Source organism: Aquila chrysaetos, chromosome 7, assembly GCF_900496995.4.
Source record: "Aquila chrysaetos chrysaetos chromosome 7, bAquChr1.4, whole genome shotgun sequence".
Lineage (NCBI taxonomy): Eukaryota > Metazoa > Chordata > Aves > Accipitriformes > Accipitridae > Aquila > Aquila chrysaetos.
The window spans coordinates 7,343,605-7,364,630 of NC_044010.1; the positions used below are offsets into that span (position 1 = coordinate 7,343,605).

The 21,026-nt window shown below is 42.7% G+C and overlaps 1 protein-coding gene across 2 annotated transcripts in view; it reads left to right on the top strand.

Moving 5' to 3' along the window:
• NME7 (NME/NM23 family member 7) overlaps positions 1-21,026 on the top strand; it is a 92,869-nt gene that overhangs the window by 67,774 nt on the left and 4,069 nt on the right. For both annotated transcript variants that reach the window (XM_030019822.2, XM_030019823.2), the window contains exon 11: positions 7,623-7,730. In XM_030019822.2, coding sequence (XP_029875682.1) covers positions 7,623-7,730 — 108 coding nt within the window. The remainder of the gene's footprint in view (positions 1-7,622; positions 7,731-21,026) is intronic.

Here is a 21,026-nt window from a genome sequence, read left to right on the forward strand (position 1 = left end):
CTTTTAAAAAAACAGGTGTAACACAAATAATGATTGATTCCTTCCATCAGAACAAGGCTGTTCACAAGTGTGTGGGAAGAGATGGCAGCACTGCCACCTCCAAGGAAAAGCTTGCGGTTGGGCTGGAGAGGCTTGAGGGCACAGAGTGGAAGGGAAAGCTCTCTCCCATGCTAAGTCCCAAATGAGAAGAATCTCTGAGGTTTGCAGCAGACTTGTGAGCTTTGTCTTCCAGTTTGCCTGCGCCTTCTGTTGAAGTGGATGGTCCGAAGTTGGTTCGGCCGGGAAGTCTCAGTAGAATTTTGAAGCAGTTTTTTCTGCTTTGCAAAGTGTAAAGCTCAGATATCTGGACTGCTTTTGCAAATGTAAAATTCTGTCTCAAAAATTTCAGAGGAAAAGATAATTTATAATTTTTCTTGTTCTTACAGGAGAAAACTCAGCCAAGATGTCTGCAGACTAAAAATAATGTCTTGCAGCTTCATAGTGACTTTCACTGGAGGCTCTCCAGATATTTTGCTAACATGAATTAATGAAATCCCAAAATATCCCTTGCAGCCTAGTATTTTTTTTATCCTTGTTTTACAGGTGAATTAATAAATGGATGAAATTCTGAATGCCTCGAAGGCACTGGAAAAGCATCAGTAGGACCAATATTTCACCTTTAAAGCTTAAAGTAAAGCAACTAATAATCAAATTTACAGTTATACTGTCTTCTGATGTCTTGTGGGGTTAGTTGCTTTTCAGTTCTTAAATGCTTCCTTTTTCCAACTTGTCAAGAAATGTAAATATCCCTTATTGCACTCAGATAATATAACAAGATAGCTAGATATTTTATCTTTATTCCTATTTTGTGACCAACTTACATTTGCTATGTCAGTTATCCTCAAGACTTCACCATCCAATCTAGTTTACACTTAACTCAGAAGCGTGGCTGCTTGCTCTTATCTAAATTCAGCCCATTGGCAAGAGCAGATAGGCACACAAATACAACAGTAAATAAGTTTCTGAGGAGAGCAGTTACCATTGGAATTGCTTAAGCATCAACCAGAAGCGCCAAGACTGGTAAAAATGCTATCTCAGGCTGGCAAATGTGCCACGTTTGCTGCCCACAGCAGAGAGTCTGTGGAGAGTTGGTGCAGCACCTTTGGGCTGCCAGAGAGAAGGAGTGGTAGGGAACGTGTAGGAGTGAAGCAGAGAGAATGAAAGTGCCTCAGGGGATGGAGGGTGAGAAGGAGACAGTGTAACAACTTCTACAGACTTGTGAGCTTCCAAAAAAACTGCCAACGCTGGAGTATGGAAGATAATTTTAGGTCCGTTAACAAAACCTCCAAAAGATACAGGGCTTCAGACTGGTAGTTCAGAGGTAGACTGACTTTAAAATAAAGAGAAAAGCAGATGGATTTTTTTTTTTTTTTTTTTTTTTTTTTTTTTTACTCAGACCAGAGTAGGCTTTTGTAACAAAATAAACTATGGTTTTATTATTTGCTGCTACTGTTGCAAAACTATTTGATTTTGGAAGAAGATGAGCTTAGGCGCACTTTTTAGCCTTGCAACTGAAAATTTGGCTGCTGTTGCCTGGATCAGATCATTTAATTTGCTGAACAAACCTTTACAACCACGCTGTTTCAAGTACATAACTGTATGCATACAGACTTGGCTCAGTTAAAGATATGAGAAACTTGTCAGGACAGCCAGCAAGTCATTGGAGGCATAAATATTTTACCATCAGTAAGGAGAAGACAACATGACTGTCTAGGTCAAACGCACAGTGCTCAGGAGACAGAAGATTAGGCTAAATATTATAAAGACTTTCAATGCAACCTTTCCAGATTCTTGAGAACCTGTATATCAGTTTGTTTTGTGATAAAGATCAAAAGATGAGGGGTGTTTAGTGTGGAGGGGGTTAGTTTGGAGGGGATTGTTTTCGTTTGATTATTTTTTTGTGATGTATGGAAAGTAGAAAACGCTATCTGGTAACACTGTCTTCCTTGGAAGCGTGCATAAGGCCGTTGATACTGACTCCGTATGTGTACATGACTTTGCTGCAGCTCGTGTGGAACACAAAGAAAGAGAAAATGTGTCACTTTGTCAACCAGAGACTTCTGTTCTGGATTGGTTTGTGAAATGTAAGCTGAAGGAAACCTATTGTATTCTCTTTAACATTGACCTGGTTTTGTATTTAGAAACTTTCTGAAGTACCTTTCAACAGGCAGGCCCCACGTTTCAGGGCAAAATGTGCTCTTCCCCAGTTAAAGACTTTACAGTGGTAGCGGCACCATCTTATGTAGATTTTTCTCTTTGTAATATAGACAGAAGGCTTAGCACTGCACTTAAGGATGATTAAACGGACCTCAGACTGATGCAGGACTAGAAAATTGTGTTCGGCAGCAGCTGATGTTGAGTGTAAGGTGGCTCATTGCATGAAACTGGGGAACATAAATCAGGCTAGAGCTGAGGTAACTAGGGGGGCACACACATCATCAAAACTGGTTGGCTAGAGTTTGGAAGGAGTATGGGCTGCAAAGAAAACATGCAAAGCAAGCTGAAGCAAGCTAGCTGTTGTGGTATCATGCACAAGATCATCTGAGACCACAGGTTTCATTTTGGCAGTTAAGCCTTTGTCTGTGGATGGGAACTTCTGTGAAGTTAAAGAAGATACTCGACTGATCAACTGAGGTTGTTCCCACAGTAACAATAATCTTAAGGTGCTTCTTAGCTTGAATAAGCATTAGAGGAGATTTTTGTCTAGTATTGTATTCTGCATGACAGAGGCTGTGCTGCGTTTATCATTTTACCTCTTGCTGATGGCTTGTGTAGGAATGAATATTTTGTGCAGCTCCCTGCTGCAGCCAGCAGCGTGTGATGTGACTGGTGCTAAAATCCCCTGAAAATAAAAGCCAGCTGAAGAGCTGTGATGATGGGAAGAGTGAGGCACTTATCCTACCTACCTTACATAGCTGTTGTACTGCAAAAGAGTCTTTTTTTTTTTTTTTTTCCCTGAAAGGGCTTATCACCCTCCACTTACTACAGAGGAAGCTCAGGTGCCTAGCTTGGATGGGGCAGCTTTCTGATGGCTAAAGTTCAGTCAGACAAATTCCATGGTCAGTGGTGGAATTTACATTATTTTGTTTGTTCACAGTTAATGTGTGTTCTGTTCTCTTGACAAGGGCGCAGCTGGTCCTTAAAAGGAGAAAGGCAATTGCTTGTTTGCCTGAGGCTGGCTACTGCCTTCTGGATTAGTTGACACCCTCAAGGGGAAAGAGGGACCAAGTCTTTCATGACAGCAGCGGAACATGGAGAACTGCAGAAGAAAAAAGCCTCATGAGTGCAGGGTGGGGAAAACAGAGATGGGGAGACCAAGACAACATAAAGCCTTAAGAAAGAGTGATGAATGAGGAATGCCAAGAAGAGCAAGGAGCAGATGCGCAGTCAGGGCTTGGATAGAGAAGGAAAACAAGGTGTTTTACTGGGGACTTAGAGGGGACTGTGCAGAGTTTTGTTGCAGCCCAAGAAGTCCTCCGAATGCTGCTGGCCTGAAAGCAAACCTAAAAGAATGAACCTGCCCTGGGAGCACACTGTGGGTAGGAGAGAGTTTGATCACAAACTCTCTTATTTTTATTCTGCTTCACTCAAGAGGACCAGTAACAAATTTTCAAGGTTCCCTTGTTCTAGTTCATGCCCAAGTAGAACAAAGTTTTAGGCTGTAAAAGTTCCTTTGTCTGTTCTTGGTCCATTCAGAATTTGTGCTGTTTCCTACTGAGGAGGGAGGGAATGGTTGCTGCACAGAGTCAGTGGTCACCTCTTTGGCTTTTCCTTGAATGCCATTTAAACAACAAAGCGTGCAGAAATGTTTAAGGGCACTGGCCTTTCAGCCTTTCTAGATACCCAAGTAAGTATTCAGGGCAGATGCTTTTAAAAACCTGGTCAGATTTTCTTGAAATCTGCAGTTTTGGATGGAATACATGTTACTGTTCTGTATAACTTCCCATCCAGCCCATGAAAAAAACAGCCATTTGAAGGAAAAGCAGTTAATGAGCTTTGCTCATGAGTATGTTTATGATTTTTCAGTCTGATTTTGACATATTACTGGCATTGGTGACATTTTTGTTTCCCTTAACTTGTACAGAAATAGAAAGATTTTAGAATGTGCCAAGTACTTCATACAGGCAGTATTGCACTGGGCACAGTTATGCGATAGAGAGAAACATGAAATATGTGCATCTGTATCTTGTGTAGGACAAGGATCTTCAAAGGGCTAGCTGTAGATCAAAGCCCAGCCTGTGAGGTGTGATCAAATAACCTGCTGAATAAGACCAAAGAGGATGAAGCCTTTTGGTACAGCAGCCATGGTTTGTTTTGCCGCAGACAGTGTTTTCTTTACGTGAGGTGTGAGTTCATGGCATCCCCATTTACACATGCACATGAAGTTCCAGCGCACACTTGTTACTCTCCTCTCATGCATATGGTAGAGCTGTAGCTGCTCTTAACTCCTCCACCATCCCACTCTTAACTCCTTTCAAAAAGTTTTTGACAACCAGTACATGAAACACATATACCAGAAACTACACTCAGGAGAAAGCTTAGGAAAGACATTTAAAAGGGGATGGAGGGGTGTGGGGGAACCAACCCAAACCCCATTTTTATATTTGTATCTCCCTGTTGTTGCAGATGAGGCCTTATAAATAAAATGCTTGGCAAGCTTCCTGTCGTGGAGCAGAAGAGTGTACATTAATACGTGCTGTGAGGAATAAGTTCTGTAAGGAACTCTATTCCTCCTTCCCTGAAACGTTCCCAAGATTTCCAGCCATACGTACACAAGGACACCTATATATCATCCATAGAGCTCTTTGTATCTCCGTCATTTACAGAGGCCTTGTTCCCTGAGGGTTCCTCAATGGTGTAGTAAGAAAGCACGGAATAGCAAAACTTCGGAATTGACAATTATTGACCTTTTTTGGCTATGTAAATATAATCAGAGACTGCTTTACCTCTTGTCCTGTTTGTTAACTGATGGCAAGAAAGGTTTATTTAGATTCTTATTAATCAGGTGCTTATAATGTAAAGTGCTGGAGTACCTACCTTTGTGTACAGCTGATCAGTTTCAGGAGGGGAGGAGAATGCATAGCAACCGGCATTGAAAAATTGAAGGAAGAACAGGAGATTGTGTACTGCAGCAGTAGGAGCTTTTGCCAATGTTAGTGAGAGTGAGTCCGAGAGAAGAAACATGAGGTCTTTTGTTACGAATTTGTGAAGTAGAAATGAGAGCTTAGGACAAATGATAAGTCAGGAGGCCAGAGTTGCTTTTAAAGAAAGAAAGAAAGCAAAAACAAAAACAAAAAAAAAAGAAAAGTGGGTTTGGTGAGGAAGGTGGGTCAAGGGAAAACTTGGGAAAGTTTCATAAGAAGCAGCATTTTTGGACCAGTTGGAGGATGGAACAGTTTGAGCAAAAGAGTTTCATGGATAGGAAATAAACAGCATATGAAATACCAAGCTTTAGCTTTTTTGATCTGAGCTGTTTCTTGCTAAAGTTTTTCCAAAGATTTCATAGCCACGATAATTTTTTCTAGTATGCCCAAACTTGCCTTAAAATAATTGAAACCCTAGTGCTATCGCTGGCTTCCTGACAGCTAGTTGTTACCAGGATCAACAGTTGTTTCAAGAAAGGCTTGATTCAAGTGTCACATAGCTATAGTTAACTGGCATGTGACTTTTGTTCCTCCAGCAGACTTTCTTATCGCAAGCCTTTAATGAGGACCATGTAGGGGAGGGGTTTTTTCTCCTTGGGGAGTTTTTTTTTTTTTGAAAGTGAAATTCTTGAACTTTCCTCTGAAGCAAAGTTTGTTTGACGTTGAGTGTATCTTATTCAAATATCCTTGACATCCATATCCAAAGATCCTTATGACCTGTGATGTACACACAGTAACAATGGGGAACTGAAACTTCTCCTTGTAGCATGTTGTGGGTTAGACACACTCCAAGCATTAAAGCAGTTTAATTATCATCCAGGTGGGTAATAGATCACCATAGGTAACAGATCTAGGTTACTAGGTAACAGATCACTATAATTGGTAATTGTTATTACAGAAAAATATCTGGGACTTGCTGGGCTAAGAGAAAATCTTCTCCTTTAGGTCCAATTGTCTTAGTTTAGAAATGAGACATGACAAGTGGGTGAAGCTGGAAAGTGGCTAAAGGGTGTTGTCAGATAATGTTCTTGTGAGGTCTTTGGGGACTAGCTTAAAACATTCACTGCCATCCCAGAAGAGAGTGTGCATCATGTGAGTGGTTCTCATCTGTACCTGTGCAAAGTTTTCCAGGTCAACCAAGAGCCACTACTGAAGTCACTTTGAACCCATTTGACACTGAAAGTTAAGAAATGCTTGGACAATCCAGTCTGGTGACTTGGCTGCAGGGGCAGTAACCTCCAGCTGTGACACCGAAACAAACACCTGGGAGTGGCACAGTGAAACTGTGCTGGCCACTTCCAAAGTGATTACACCCTAATGTGCCCAGTGCCTTTTCAGAAAGGGGCCGATGTAGGCTCTGTTGGCAAGGAAGAATGCTTTTTTTTGTTCAGTAGTTGTAGTGTGAGCTTGTCATCGGCCTGTGCCCTCACAGGCAGCAGTGCTCAGGACACACTCATAGAAGAATGTCCAAAGGGTTTTAGGGAGGGAAAACTGGGTTAATGCCATCACCACTGAATTTTAAAAGGAGGCACACTGTGCATGAGGTAGGCTTGGAGAAGAGCTTCAGGGTGTTGGGAAGAGAGGCCAACAAGGTGTAGCACAGTTGGCGTAGGAAAGGGATTAAAAGACAACACTGCAAGGTGATAGCGCAGAGAAGTACAGCAGGACTGCATTATGCCTTGAAAGAAAGAGCATGGTGGAGGGGAGAGCCAATGAAGGCAGTCCTCTGCAGTATAAGATGAGAGATATACCACGGAAAAGAGGTAGGGGAGGAACATTATCTCAGGACCGGAGTGTATCTGCTGTAGTAAGAGAAACACTCTGAGAGGCTAAGGAGGTGTTTGGCATTGCAGATGGAGAAGAGTATTGAAATGTCAACTTCAAAGTACAGAGGAAGATGGAGAGAGAGTCTGGACTGATCCTCAGAGGGGATTAGATGTTGCCACTGGTCACGGTCAGAGAAGCACCACAGAGGAGAAGACCAAGAGGCTGTTCAGTAGCTGGGCTTCACAAATGCCAGGTTCTGAGGCAAGTAGTTCAGTGTTAGGGGAGGCACTCTGCAAGGTGGTATGCTTGTGTCTGGTGACTAAGGACAGCACATTCTGTGCTTGAGAGCTGCAAAGGTGTTAACATGAGCTAATTGTATTAATACAAGTGCCAAGAAGGTGTATCTGTAATATGAAGGGTCCTGTGTTTCACTCAAGGTGGCTTGACTGGCCCAATTTCAAGCAGTTAGTTTTCACAGTCTTGGTCATGTTTTTTCAACAGTTGTGTATGTGTGTAGTGCAAGCTGGAATTTTCATTTTCTTTTATAGCGTACCACACATACTAATAGCACAATAATGTTTTACTTTATAAGATTCTATTGTGTCCACAATATAAAGGAACATTGTGACAGTGTGGTTCACAAAGGTCTTTTGGTTTTCTTGTGTTTAATAGGAAATAGCTCGTCATCTCCGACCTGGAACTCTGCGTGCTGTCTTTGGGAAGAACAAGATTCAGAATGCTGTCCACTGCACAGACCTACCTGAAGACGGACTTTTGGAGGTAAGACAAACATGTGCTTTTATATCATAGGAAGTTTTAAAGTGAAAAGCTATATCTGACACTGTTTTAAGCTGTTGAAGTGTTTTATATGTGGAGTAGCTGTTGTGGAGACCAGTGATCAACTAGAAACAAAAGCAAGGAGTTTATGAAGGGCATTTAACTTGGTTAATTCTGATACTGTAAAAAATTCATCCATGCGGTTTTTGAGTGAATATAGTACAATGAAGAATTTAATACAATGAAAGTCAAGAGTCTTCTGTTTGGCTGAATGTGTCTTTGGGACTGGATATCAGCACCTAACAGTCCTTCTGCAGGGACACCTTCTTAGCCCTTTCTTGGATGACCATCATGACTCCTGATCTGGATTGTCTCTACAGTGAGCTTGTGTGGGGCTTGGAATATTACAGGCACTAGGGATTCGAATTCTCCAGATAGGGTCCAGGTTTATTTGTAGACAGTCATAATTATGCACATCAGTTGGTATTTCCTGTGTTTTATATTAACTTACTAATTATTAATTGATTTTGGCTTTGCATGCTTTCATTAAAGTCCAATAAAATGGGAAAATGTTAAATTAAGGGAGTTTGTAAAGACAGAAGTACTCACTATGACAACCAGAACAAGCTCACTCAATTCTATGCCTCAAAACTAAGGTCTGTACAAGGGGGTTGAAGCAGTGTATAAGCATATCTTGGATGGATCTCTGCATCAATGCAGATGTTTTTCCAGCGCATGCATACCTTCTGTTTTACTGTCTACGTGTATTTGTGAGTGTTTTGCTGTCAGACTATAGCAGAATGATGGAGCAGCAAGAGTTGTCCTAGCTTGGATAATTTTGCACTGCCAAAAGGGTGTTTTCATTGAGCAGAGGAAGAGCGAACTGCGTCACTATCTCCCTTCATGAAATAAAATCAGATCTGTGAGTTAAAGGGCTGTTTGCCAGGAAATTGCATCTAGTTTAAGGAATAGACTGGTGAAATTCAACACTGAGAATGGCATCCAGTATCAACAGAGTTCCAGCTTTTTAAACCGTTTCCAAGCTGTCATTAAAAGTTGACAGCTTCTAGTTTCTGCCCAGAGGGACTGGATTTAAACAAGCAAACAGGTATTTGTCACCAAATGCCTAAAATCCCTCAGTCATGGCTTTTCAGTGGCAGCAGAAAAAAAGGCATAGCCTGCAAGGGAAAAATGAAAGTCTCACCGACACTTACAGAGCATTTTAGTACTTCAGCAGAATTCTCTCTCTCTCTCTTCCTTGTCCACAGTCTGTCTCCTTTATGCTGGTGCAAAGCAGGTATAACCCCATTTTGCTAGTTGCTTAAATTGAGTTTACAGCTACTGTAAGTGAGGTGGGTGGGACAAAGCAGTAGAATTGCTTCTCCAAAACAAAAATTGAGACAAGTTCTTTCTCAAGGTCTCCACTACATGTGTTTGTCCTTTGAATCCCGCAGCTGAATCATAAGCTAATTTCTTGATCTAGTATTACTCTGACTACATACTTTGCAGTTTCCATTGCAGACTGGTCATTTTAACAGTCATTTATTGATTGTATTTTTTTTGGAGAGGGATCTAAAATCTTTTTTTGATTGTACACAGAATGTGGCTCTTCATCTGTAGTTTCTTCTATTAACAGTCCAGATTAAGCCAGCACTTGTAAAGGACATCGGTCAATGTTCTTTAATGAGTAAATAAAGCAGTTTCATTCTGATTGTTTGGCAAATAAGCATTATAATGTAAACAATAGAAACCTTTTTACTGGTAACACTAATTCTTGGAGTATCTTTAGATCTGTGTTCTGTAAGAAATGTAGTTGCCTGAAAACTTAGGTAAGCAAAATAAAAATAACCTCTGGATTTGCTTAAGTGCAAGGGCTTGTCACAACTGATGAAAAAGAAATGATACAGTATACACAGAGGTCATCCTTGGGAAGGACTTTTTCCTCGGTGAGCTTTTCTGTGAGAGGAGCTTAAATCCAGTCACAGAGGTCTCATTTGCTGGCAAGCAGAAACCAGACCTTTCCGCCCCCCTCAGCCCCAATAACTGTAACAGTGCTGTACATGCTGGGCTAGAGCAGAGTGACTGCGTGGCATGCAAGACAACCATCGAAGGAAACTGAGCCAGACTAACATTTTTAAGAAGTGTGTTGTTCACTAAATGGTAGTGAATATTTTCATTTTTTAATGGGTAACTGAATACTTTAATAAACTAAGGTTAACAGAGCAATTATTCCCAGCCTCAGAGGAGGTGAATTTAGAGATAGGTAATGCACTTGTCATTGAGGAGAATGACCTTGGCTATGTTGGCACAGTGGAACTCACTTCTTTCGATATGGACTTAGCATGTATTCGTTACATCCTCCTTCTGGTAGGAGATGTTGCTGTTGCTGAGATGTTAATGCTGCTGTTGCTATAAAAGCTTTACAGTATCATTGCAGAAAAACTGATTAGTTGAGCAGGAGTCTGGAGTAAAGTTTGGAGAGAAATCTGACCTACTAGATTTGTACTACAAAGGTTAAGGGTCCTTTTTAAAACCTCAAAGAAAATTAATTCATCCCTAGCAGTCTCTTTCCTTTCTTCAGGTGGCATTGTTTTTTGTAGTGTTAATACCCTGCTACAGTTACTACCCAGTATAGCTCCAAAAACCAGCCTATATGCAAATTCTTGCACTCCTGTTTTGCTGATAAAAGGTGAGTTTGGCAATCTGAATTCAGGCACAAGAGTTAGGAACTCTAGAGTTTCATTTCTAACTCTGGTGCTGATTTTAGCTGAGCTTGCCTAAGCCACTTTTCAAATTTTGGCATGAAAGTGTTTGGCTCTGAAATTCTGTATGAAGATGTTCTGATTTATATTTCTCTTCTCCAAATAAAATACTAAATGCAACAAATTTTAGAAAGCAAACTGCAGAATCATTATTAGAAATAATGAAACAAAATTTCTAACACTTTTTTCCCCCCAATTCCTACTATATATATTTTGGTGGGGTTTTTTGAGGGGTGGGTTCGTTGGTTGGTTTTGGTGTTTTGTGGGTTTCTTTTTGGTTTGGGTTGGGTTTTGTTTGGTTGGTTTGGGGTTGTTGTTGTTGTTGTTGTTGTTGTCGGTTTGGTTGGGTTTTGGTTTGTTTTTGGTTTTTTTTTTCCAGAATAGGAAGTAGCTTATTTACTCTTCTGAAACCCCGTAAGCTTTCTTGGAGAGAGGGTGCTGTGATGTAAGCTTTCTGAAACTCTTGGTGAACCAGAGAGGTGGGCCTCCGGGAACTGTTACAGCCCAAAAGCAGGCAGAGCGGGTCTGATACACCATGAATAAAGATGTTTACTGCCTTTGATTCAGAGCTTCTGTACAACCTTGACCATGTTTGATGGCTGAATCATCCTTTTCCAGACGTTCCCATTTCCCTCCTTAGAGGTCTGAGGGCTGCAGAGTGGAAGTCCCAGTATCTCTGAGCTTGAATTGAGCCCAGTGGGTTTGTACAACGAAAGCCTTAGCTGTGTCTGTGTGGCTGGCGTGTGGAGTACTTATGCTGTTAATGCTAAAGCAGCTTATTAGAGGTCCCTGCCACAGTCCTGACTCTGTTGTGGTCGCATGTTCTGTGTGCACATCTGCAGGGTCAGCAATGCCCAAAGGACCTTGGAGGCAAGATGGTCAAAGGGACTGCTGCTGTTGCCACCTTGTGAATGGGAAGCTGAATAGGTTGGTCTGTGTGTTAATTGGTTTTGTGACTTTTGAACTTCCAGAACCAAATGGAGATGAAAAGGGGAGATACCTGGTTGACCTACTATGCTATCATGGGCCTTAAATGCATGGTATTTATGAAAGCACAATAAAGGCATGTTCCTGTGTAGAAGGGAACACACTGGTGCTTTCCTGAGGACTCAGTTAGGTATCCTTAGTGCCAGATACTGCTTATTTTAAGATTTCTCCACCCTTCTCTGCAGTTTTCATCACCCACAGTTTAAGATCTAACTGAAATTTGAAAAGTGTTTGCAATGGCAGCTGCTGTCTGATTGTCCGCAAATGGAGACTTCTTACAGGAGATGAGATAGGTAATTAAGGGCAAGATCAAATGCTTGCTGAAGTTAATAGCCAAACTCTAGGTGACATTGGTGGTTCAGACTTAGTTGACCGTCACTAGGAGGGGCAAGATAGTGACCTTTCTCCCCAAAATCATGACCAAGGAGTACTCGGGGAAAGGAGAGAGAACAACACTGTCTCAGGAACAGCAAGGACTAATTAACTAAATAAGGGTCAGCTTGTGCACCTAGTTTTAGAACACTATATATAATTAATGTAGTACAGCAGTTTTTCAATGTTTTTTTGCTAGACCTCTTTTCCATGGACCTGGGAAAAGGAAAGTTCACTTTTAATCTTAAAAACCCCTCAAACAAAGAAACAAACAAACCCCAAAAGCAAATACCAGCACTTGCTCCCACCAGTTTGACCCTTAACTCCTGTCTTTGTTCTACAAACTACTTCATGTTTTAGGCAGTGACTAAAGCATACCAGAATTAATGAATAACTCACTTTGGCTCAAGAGAGGAGGGGAGATGCAGTTGAGCCTAAAATGCAACTGGTCACAATGGAAAAATCAGTGTATTTTCAGTTGTAAAGCTGTACCTGCTTCTTTTATTCCTAGTTTAGTGATACAGGAGGAGGGTGAATATTGCCCTGAAGCTTCTTGGATGAGCTCTTTGACTTACTGGGTCAGACACTTATTTATTTACTTCATAGACTTGTGTGTCCTTGTATCAGTACAAAATGTATTTTCATAAGTGACAATGGATAGACACAAATAGCTCAGAACAGTCTGTTTCCTCAGCCTTGTCATCAGTTTCCCATTTTAATGGGGAGAGGAAAGGAAGGAGGAAGTAGGGAAGGCAGTCTGATAGTGATGGAGTATTTATGAGATTATGTGGTTTTATGAGTGAAGGCTAAACCAGGAGTTTCGTAATTTTTCTGATCCTCTGATGTTACATAGGACACTCATTCAGAGCAGGGGTTTGCATTTGTTTCCCACATCCAAGGCAGGTACTGCTCTACCTCTCGTCAATTTTTTTAAAATTTTTTTTATATAAAGCAGATACTATTTGGAGCAAGCAAACAATTACAGTACTCACCTGCATTCATGTACCCTCTGAGTCAGGTAGAGCAAGGACTGGAACATGCGTGTTTTATATGTCAAGTAAGTGCTCAAATATTTAACAGAGTAGAGACGGTTTTGCATTTGTGTCTTTCATGTACACATGGTGAAAGACAATTCTGTTTCTCAACTCACTGTCTTTGACCTGAGGAACATTTCTGATAAATATCTTGTTGAAATAGAAGCTTGCAAACCGTTGGATCTGATGAATCATCATTCTCTAGGCAAAACAAGTTTCCTTGAAATTAGTCATTCCTGGACTAGTTTTAATTGAAGCACTTGATACAAGGTATTGTGGCTTCCAGACTTCATGGTTTATGTGCCTCCTTGAAGAAGTGAAGGCAAATTCAAAATCAGTCAGTGAAGGCCTTATTCACATCACTGGAAGTACAGTGAGTAAAACTTTCCACAGGAGGTGGTGCTGTACACACACCTCAGTTCATTGGGTCTCAAGTGGCTGAGTACCTTTCAGATTATGCAGGAATCCACATAATCTGCAACCATAAAAAAAACTGGTAGCCTAGACCTGCAGTTACAACAAAACCAGTATTTCTGGGTTTTGGCACGCTCTGCCTGTAAATTGTTGCTCATACTGTGCGGTTCAAGGTGTTTTTCTTTGTGAGCAGTTCCATAAGGGCATTTGTACTGCAGCAAAATACTCCAGGGATGATAGACTGCACACATCTGGGGTAACCTGAAAGGTCTCTCTGCTGAGGTGCAGCCTGCTGTGTCTGAGCCATCCACACTAGCTTTGTGTTCCTATGCCAGGGGTGGGCAATCAGTCAGTCTCATGGGGTTTCTTTGCATAATTAAAAAATGCTTAATAGTCATATGTATATATGCGTGTGTGTACTTATACGTAGAGGGAGAGGATGCTGCTCTTAGTAAGATATGCATGAAGAAGGATTTGCTGTGAGATAGGTAAAAATTGAGTTCTGGGTGAAATAACCTTCTCTCTGTTCCCAAGGAAGATGCTGTTATTAGGTGACTAATTCTTCTAGTGGGCAATAATGTCACAGCTGTTGCTGGCGTGTGCTTACATGTGCCTTTGCGTGTTTGGTAGGCTATGTGAGAAACTGCAGAGGGGGGTGGGCTGTTGGGCCAGTTTTCGTGTGCCAGCTGCCTCCTCAGTCTTGGGTCCCCATGGGTGCTCTTTCCCCTGACTTCCCAGGGTGCTGCGTGCATGCCTCCGCGTGGCTGCTGGGTGCTGTCAGGCTCTGCCTTGGGCATTGGGACCATGGAGGGAAATGTGTCAGTTTTCAGCGTCGCAGGCAGCCTTCCAGCCAGGCAGTAGCAAAGACCTCCTCGAGTATCATTTGCTGGCCTTCTCCCTTGCCTCAGAGCTATTTGTGGCATCCACAGACATGAAAATAACCTATTGAAGGGAGATGATTTTGCTGTTATCAAAGAAGAGTGGGATTTGTTTGTCTTCTGAGAGCTGTCACGATGGTTGTTTTTCTCCCTATCACTACTTTGAATTTCAGCTGTGCAGCGGTGTTCGGGAGTGAGGCTGGGGACTGGCAGACAGTGCAACGTACTGCTGGAAGCTCTTCTTTGCCTTGCTTAGCCTTGCACCAGTGAGACCGGCTTACTGTTTCTAAGGCATTTAAGCAAACGAGTAATATCATCTAGCTGTACAGATCAGCGATGGTGGTCTGACGGACGGAGACTCGCACAAGTTCTGGCACTGGAAGTTCAGCTGGTTGGATCCAGCCTTGGGGAGGTGGGAGGTGGTGTCGTAAGATAAGCAGTGACAGGATGGGCCAGTTCAGCAGATGTATTTTGTCCGGACAAGTGCTGTGGGCAATGAAAACCAGCATCGTTTTCCTCAGACTTGGTATTAACTAAATGCTCTGACAAGTGTTAAGAGCTGTGCTGCTCCTGGGCTTTTGGTGCAGCGTGTCTTCCACTTGCTAGAAGCCAGCTGTCCTTGGTCTGGCATTCCAAATAGTGCCAGGAGAAGCATGCCTTATGCCTCCTTTCCCTTTGCCTTTATTCAGGGAGGCTGGGGGGAGGGTGGTGTTTTAGCAAGCTGTTCAGAGCGGACAGGGGGGCACTCACCTTGCAGCGAGGGGACACGACGAATGCTTCCCATAACCATTTCCGTAAGATCAGTGTCCTGTTACAGAAGCACTCTGCTGGCTGCCAACTTGCGTTTTTCTGTTTGCTGCTTCCTTGCCTGCCTGCTGCCATTGACTCGACACATGGGCGTGCTGCAACGTGCTTGCTATCATCCACCCTAAAAATGCCTTTGTACCAGTAGTGAGCTGATCTGTGGGTTGAGGTTATAGTGCAACAGTTTGGGATGGAGGGCATCAGAGGGATGCAGCTCTGTTAAACTAATCTTTTTGGTGCATCAAGGTATAGTCCAAGCAATTTAATAAAGCATGTCAATGAGTAACTCTCAGAAGCGTCAATGTGCTTAGTGTGGAATTTGTGTATGTCACACTCGGAACAAAGGTCTCCTGCATTGCTTGTTACCGATTAACTTGTCTGGTATTATGCAAGCTGCCTCTACCAGCTGAGAACTAACTCTCCCCATTCACAGGGCAGCGCAGCTTGTAAAACATTACACAGCAGAAGTGCATAGCATGGCAATGAACCTTTCACTGAGGGCATTTCAGCTGTACAGCATTTCCCTCAGGAGTCTTTAAAATATTAATAAAGAAGCCATTGTTTCACTCAGTCATACGGCAATTTTGCAATGAAGTCTTTTATTAGAGGCCCATACTGAGCTGCATAATCCAGGGTAAGATGCTTTTAATCATCTCCAGTGAAAAGAAATAAAGAGTTGGAGGGTTTGGGTGAGGTTGGTTTTTGGCGGGGTTTTTTGCAAGTTTTCATCAAAGCAGTAGCTATTTTTGTCTGTCAGTTGGAAACTTCAGTCTCTCCTGATACAAAATGATTTCTAGAGAGATCTGTCAGATAATGGTTATTATGATCCAAGTGCTTCTCCATTTTAACTTTCTGAGACTTTTTATCGAACAGCTGTGGGAACAGGTTGGAAAGAATCTGGAGTGTAGGAAAACTTCATCTTATTTGGTGGTGTTTTTGCATATCAGAGGATGTTAGCCAGCACTGGAATTCTGTCTCACAACGTTTCCTGATGCTGTATATGTACTTGTACTGAGAATTAAGTAATCTTTTTGCCTAGGCCTATCTGAAGAGAAATTAAAATTAAAAATAGCAATAATAGAGGGATGGATTTTGAACATATGTTGGTGATTCCTTTTAAAAAAAAATTATGGTATTATTAGGTCACTTGCAGCCTAATTTTGAACATAGGTTGTATAATTATTATACTTGTGGGCCAGACAAGCAAACTAAACTAGAAACTTGTTTAAACAGAGTTGTGAAATAGTTCAGCTCTTGTGCTTCCACTTCTGGGTAAGATCCGAGGTCCAATTGCCCCTTGTTCTGCCAAGTCTGAGGTTTATAAGTGCCAGAGAGAAGAAGTTAACAAGTGTGAACGAAGCAGCTCCCAAAGCTCTTTAAGTTTCACCTGATCCTGAAGGTAACCTACGTGATAAACAGGGCTTGGCTTTTGGCACGTATTCGCGTTGCGCTGAGCAAGGTAATTTTGTGGAGGGGAGGTCAAGGCAGAGGGAAGGCGTGACACTTCCTGATAACTCATCTGAGGCCCAGTTTGTGTCTTTGAAGCTGCTGCCTTCTTTCTTTCCCTCGACACGTTCTCACTTTGAACCAGGTCCTCCTTCCATTACCCCACTTCCTCCAGCGGAATCATAGCAAGAATTTAGCTGCAACTCAGCTGCACGTTGGGCAGACTACAGCAAAGAAGAGAAAAAAGCCCAGGGGAAGAGCTTATACAGCAAAAGTAGTAAGGGGACACTGTAGTTGCACAGTCACGTAGAAGCTCAGAATCTCCTTTCGTTTCTTGAGCAAGGGGTCCTGCAGCTTTTTGGGGGGTAAGGGAAGCACTGTTGTCCTGTAGCACACACTGCTGTGGGATGCAAATATATTTTTGCTGGGATTCCTATTATTGACCTCAGCCAGTTGCACCTCCCACCTCTCTCTCAGAGGTCAAATACGCAAAAGATTAGCTATATTGATACTTTCTGTGTAGGGTTTACCCCTTCCCTCATCAGTGCAACCTTCTTGACTGACTACTGTAAACTAGCAGTAATTAAGAGGAGAATTGAAGTCAGCTATCTGCATACACGTGTTGAAATACATGTGGAACATGGGAGGCAAAACCCAAAGCCAAACATGTTAATATGGATAGAAGACTGTGAACAAAATTTCCTGTCTCTCCTAGATGCTAACACCATGGGCTATCTTGAGCTCAGAGTTTATCAAGTTCTAGAAAACACTTCTTCTTTCATAATTACTAATAACTAATTATTCAAAGTGTAGTGTCATACCAGTATTGGTTTTGTGTTGTGATAATACCGAGAGCTTAGACGCTGGCTGTGATGATCTTGTGCTAGCAGCTGTGCAAATACAGAAGAAGATGGCAGTGGTCACCTGAAAGGGTGTTGGCTGTAGTCTAGGGCTCCTCAAAGTCACCGAGCATCTTTTGGTTTCATTAAGAGCTGGATTCTCCCTCTTCCTCTTTGACCCTGAGTACATTGGCATATAGGCAGGAATGATAAATCTACAAGTACGCTGAGATATACTGAGATACGTAGGCAAGTCTCTGAGCAAGAGGCAATTCTCTTCAGTGGCCAGAGTTGCTAAGCGGGCAAGTTGCCTTCTGCGTTGGTGTCAGTGATAGTTACTGCTGTTCTGCTGGGGAGAGACAGTGTGCCGAGACTATCCAGACAGTGTGCCGAGACTATCCAGCCACAAACCAGGAACTGTGGGCTTTCTCTGGTAGCTGCCTTAGTCCAGCTATTGAATAGGAACTTGGTCACTCAGGTGTCAGGAGTCTAGTCCTGTCATGACAGCACATGGTTTAGCACACAGCAGGAGCGTTGAAATCACAGAGGGCCACTGAGACTTGAAATGAACTCTTGGCCTTTTCATACTGACCCGTTCCACAGGGGAATGGAGCTTTCTAGATTCAGTGACATTGCTCAGAAGGTACTTCGAGCACTGCGCTGGGGGAATTTATGCCATTAGTTTGGTGGGATGTTTCCTATCAGACCAGGGAGCCACAGTCTACACAGGGGCTTGTGATGGTGCATGCAAGGCCACTACTTGTGGACCAGGTGGTACTTTTGGTTGGTTGTTTTTTTCCAGGATATTTTGTTACCATCTTATCTGTCATAACTTTCACCCTGCTGCCAGGTGTAGCCTGTTGGGTCCCCTGGCCAAATAGTACCCTGCAGATCTTCTTGGCTGCTCAGGAAGAGCTTTAAATGCTGGCTGCCTTCTACTTCATTTATTTGCTATTTGCTTCCATCCTTGCTTGCAATCCATGATGTGGGTGGAAACACGTTCTTGTTCTCTCTTTGCGACCACTTCCTTCTCTATTGGCCGTCAGCTGGTAGCTCGTGAGGACCCTGACTTTCGGTGCTCTCTGAGTAGGCTGGAGAGCCTTAGCTCAGTATTGGCAAGGAGCCCCCATAATGCCTGTGGCTTGTATGAACACATCCAAAGCAGGCTTTCCTTAGATATTTCAGGTGCTAGTAGCAGGGGCCCTTTTCAGTGTTTTTATCCAGTGTTCAGGACATGTTTGCAGCTTGCATCAATGTCTGTGGTGGTGTGCCTAGCGTCTTGTCTGTACCTAAGCTGACTGGTTCAAGGGCATCGTACAAGAGCTCCACAGGAGCTCCTGATTTTGAGGCAGGCGAGTGTCCCTCAAGATAAGCGTGAAGTGCAGAGGCAGTGAGCCTGGTGACTCAGTGAGCTGCTTGGGATCCTTGGGAAAGCAGTACTCGCTGTCATGTTGTAGTTTTTCACATGTGATGGGAGCCAGGACCTTTTGCTTTATTTCATTCCAGTGGCTCTACTAGGCCAGCGATCTCTTCTGATGGCGACCAAAGATGTTGCTAAAGGAGGAGCAGAGCTCCTGGTGGGAGAGTCCTGGGCGAATATGTTCAGCTCGAGCTACTGAGCAGTTGGCTTATGCCGTGGAGTGGGGAGATTCAGTGAACCTGTACCTTCTTATTAAATCTAGAAGTATCTATACTTCAGAAATCAGTGGTCTGAGTCAGCACAGTAGTTATGTATGATGTAAAAACAACAATTTGTTATTTTAAGTAAGGTTTTGGGTTCACTTATTTTTCTTGTAGTGTTACAGAGTAAATAGCATAAAACTTGCTTTCTTGGTGTTTTGATTGTGCTGTAAGGAATTATTGTCTTGTCCTCTCATTTACATCCTGTTTGGAATTCAGATTTCTCTAATCTTTTATTTTATGGTAAAATTTCCAAATAGCTTCCCTTGCCCTCCTCTTTCTCTGTATTTTTGTAGTTAATCACAACCATACGCAGTGTTTGAGGTGACTGTGTTAACAGCATGTAGCATAAAAGCAGAATGCACTCTGTTATCCTGTAGTGTTTCTTTAATAAAACCTTCCATTGAAAAGTTGGGTTTTTTTGGTGCATAGGGGGTTTTGTCCCAGTTATACTTAAATTAACTTGGACAGTGGAAGTGCAAGTGTACAAATTGTTCTGCCTTGGGCAGCCTGACCGGCTTTATTTCTTACAGTGCGTGACGCTTGAGAGACAGGCAGGAGTGACTAACTTTCCTTTTTTTTTTTTGAACAAACTGCCTGGGACTAAACCCTCTTCAGGTTCACGTGGGAGAATAATTCTTTATTTTCAGAACAAATAATACAGTGAGTAAGTAGACCCTCTTCTTTGACAACCATTTTTATTTCTGGACAGCTTGTGGCTGCAAGGATGGTATGAATTCATGGGTTTTCCGTGTGTTAATCTAATGATTTAGTCATGTGATTCAGCTGAGTGAACTGTAGCTGAGATGCATTTTAGGTGTTAGCAAGTGGGCTTGCTAACAGAGTTGGCAGGTTCGTGCTGATGTACAAACCAAGGTTAATGGGCAAAGAGAGATTTTTGGTTCCTCCTAGTGACCTCAAACTGAGAAAGCCTGTAAAAAATTGTAAGACCTAAGTGTTTAGGGAGAGTGTACTGATGCTGAAACTTTAGGTCAGCAAAGACTCTCTGGATCATGTGCCTAGTTACCTATGCTGAACCAAGGAGACACAGTTTTGTGGTGGTTTTGGGGAGAGGGTACTGGTGAGTGTCTGTCCAGCTGCGTGAAAGGCACTGAGATGACTGACAGGCTCTAAATGAATACAGGGATGAAAAAGCCTTCCATCTCCCGCCTGCCAATTTTGGTTCAGCAGAGATGAGGAAGGAATGAAATTGCCGTCATCTTTCTGGTGATGGATGAGAAGTGAATCTGTGATCTCAGCATATTTCCTACTAGTATGTCTCTCCGTCAGCCCCCTTGCTTCTGCCGCGAATGATACTAACAGGGTCTCTTATCGGAAACTGCCAGCCCAAGGGAACAAGGGGAATAGACCGTGAATGTTTCTCAGCATAATTCCTGCTAGTATGTCTCCCCATCAGCCCCCTTGCTTCTGCTGCGAATGATACTAACGGCGTCTCTTATCGAAACCTGCCAGCCCAAGGGAACAAGGGGAATAGACCGTGAACGTTGAGGTACCCTTTCAGTGCTGGGGTTTTCTTTGAGGCAAGCTGTAATGCTGCCTGTATGATATGCTGGTACTGTTCACGATGTACCTTGGTCTGTCCTGTAGACAAAAGCTCTGACTCCAAAGCTGCTCAGCTGGCACCTCTCATCAGCACTGGTTTTTGCTTTGTTTTCTGAGCAGGAGGTGTCTGTAATTCTTACACTTGAAATCTTTAGGACACTTTGTGCCTGTGCTGGGTCCTGCGTTATTACCAAGATCTTTTGGTCTGCCTTGGAAGACTGGCTGCCTCCCTCGATTTTCTCCCCTTGGTTTTTTGTTTTGTTTTGTTGTGTTTTTAATTTTGCCCAGCCTCTCCATGCTCTTAGGGCACACATTGTTCAGATGATAATCGTTTGTGCTCAGCCAGGGCATTAGACTGGATTTTGTTACTGCCTGCTGTATTAAGTAAGTCCTGAAACTTTGCGGTAACATGTGGAAGCACCCAGAGGGAGCAGCCAACTTCATTAATGCAAGTTTTGCAGAGAGCGTGTGTGACTGAAGCAAAACTTCATGGAACTGAAGCAGCTCTCAGCTCCTCCTT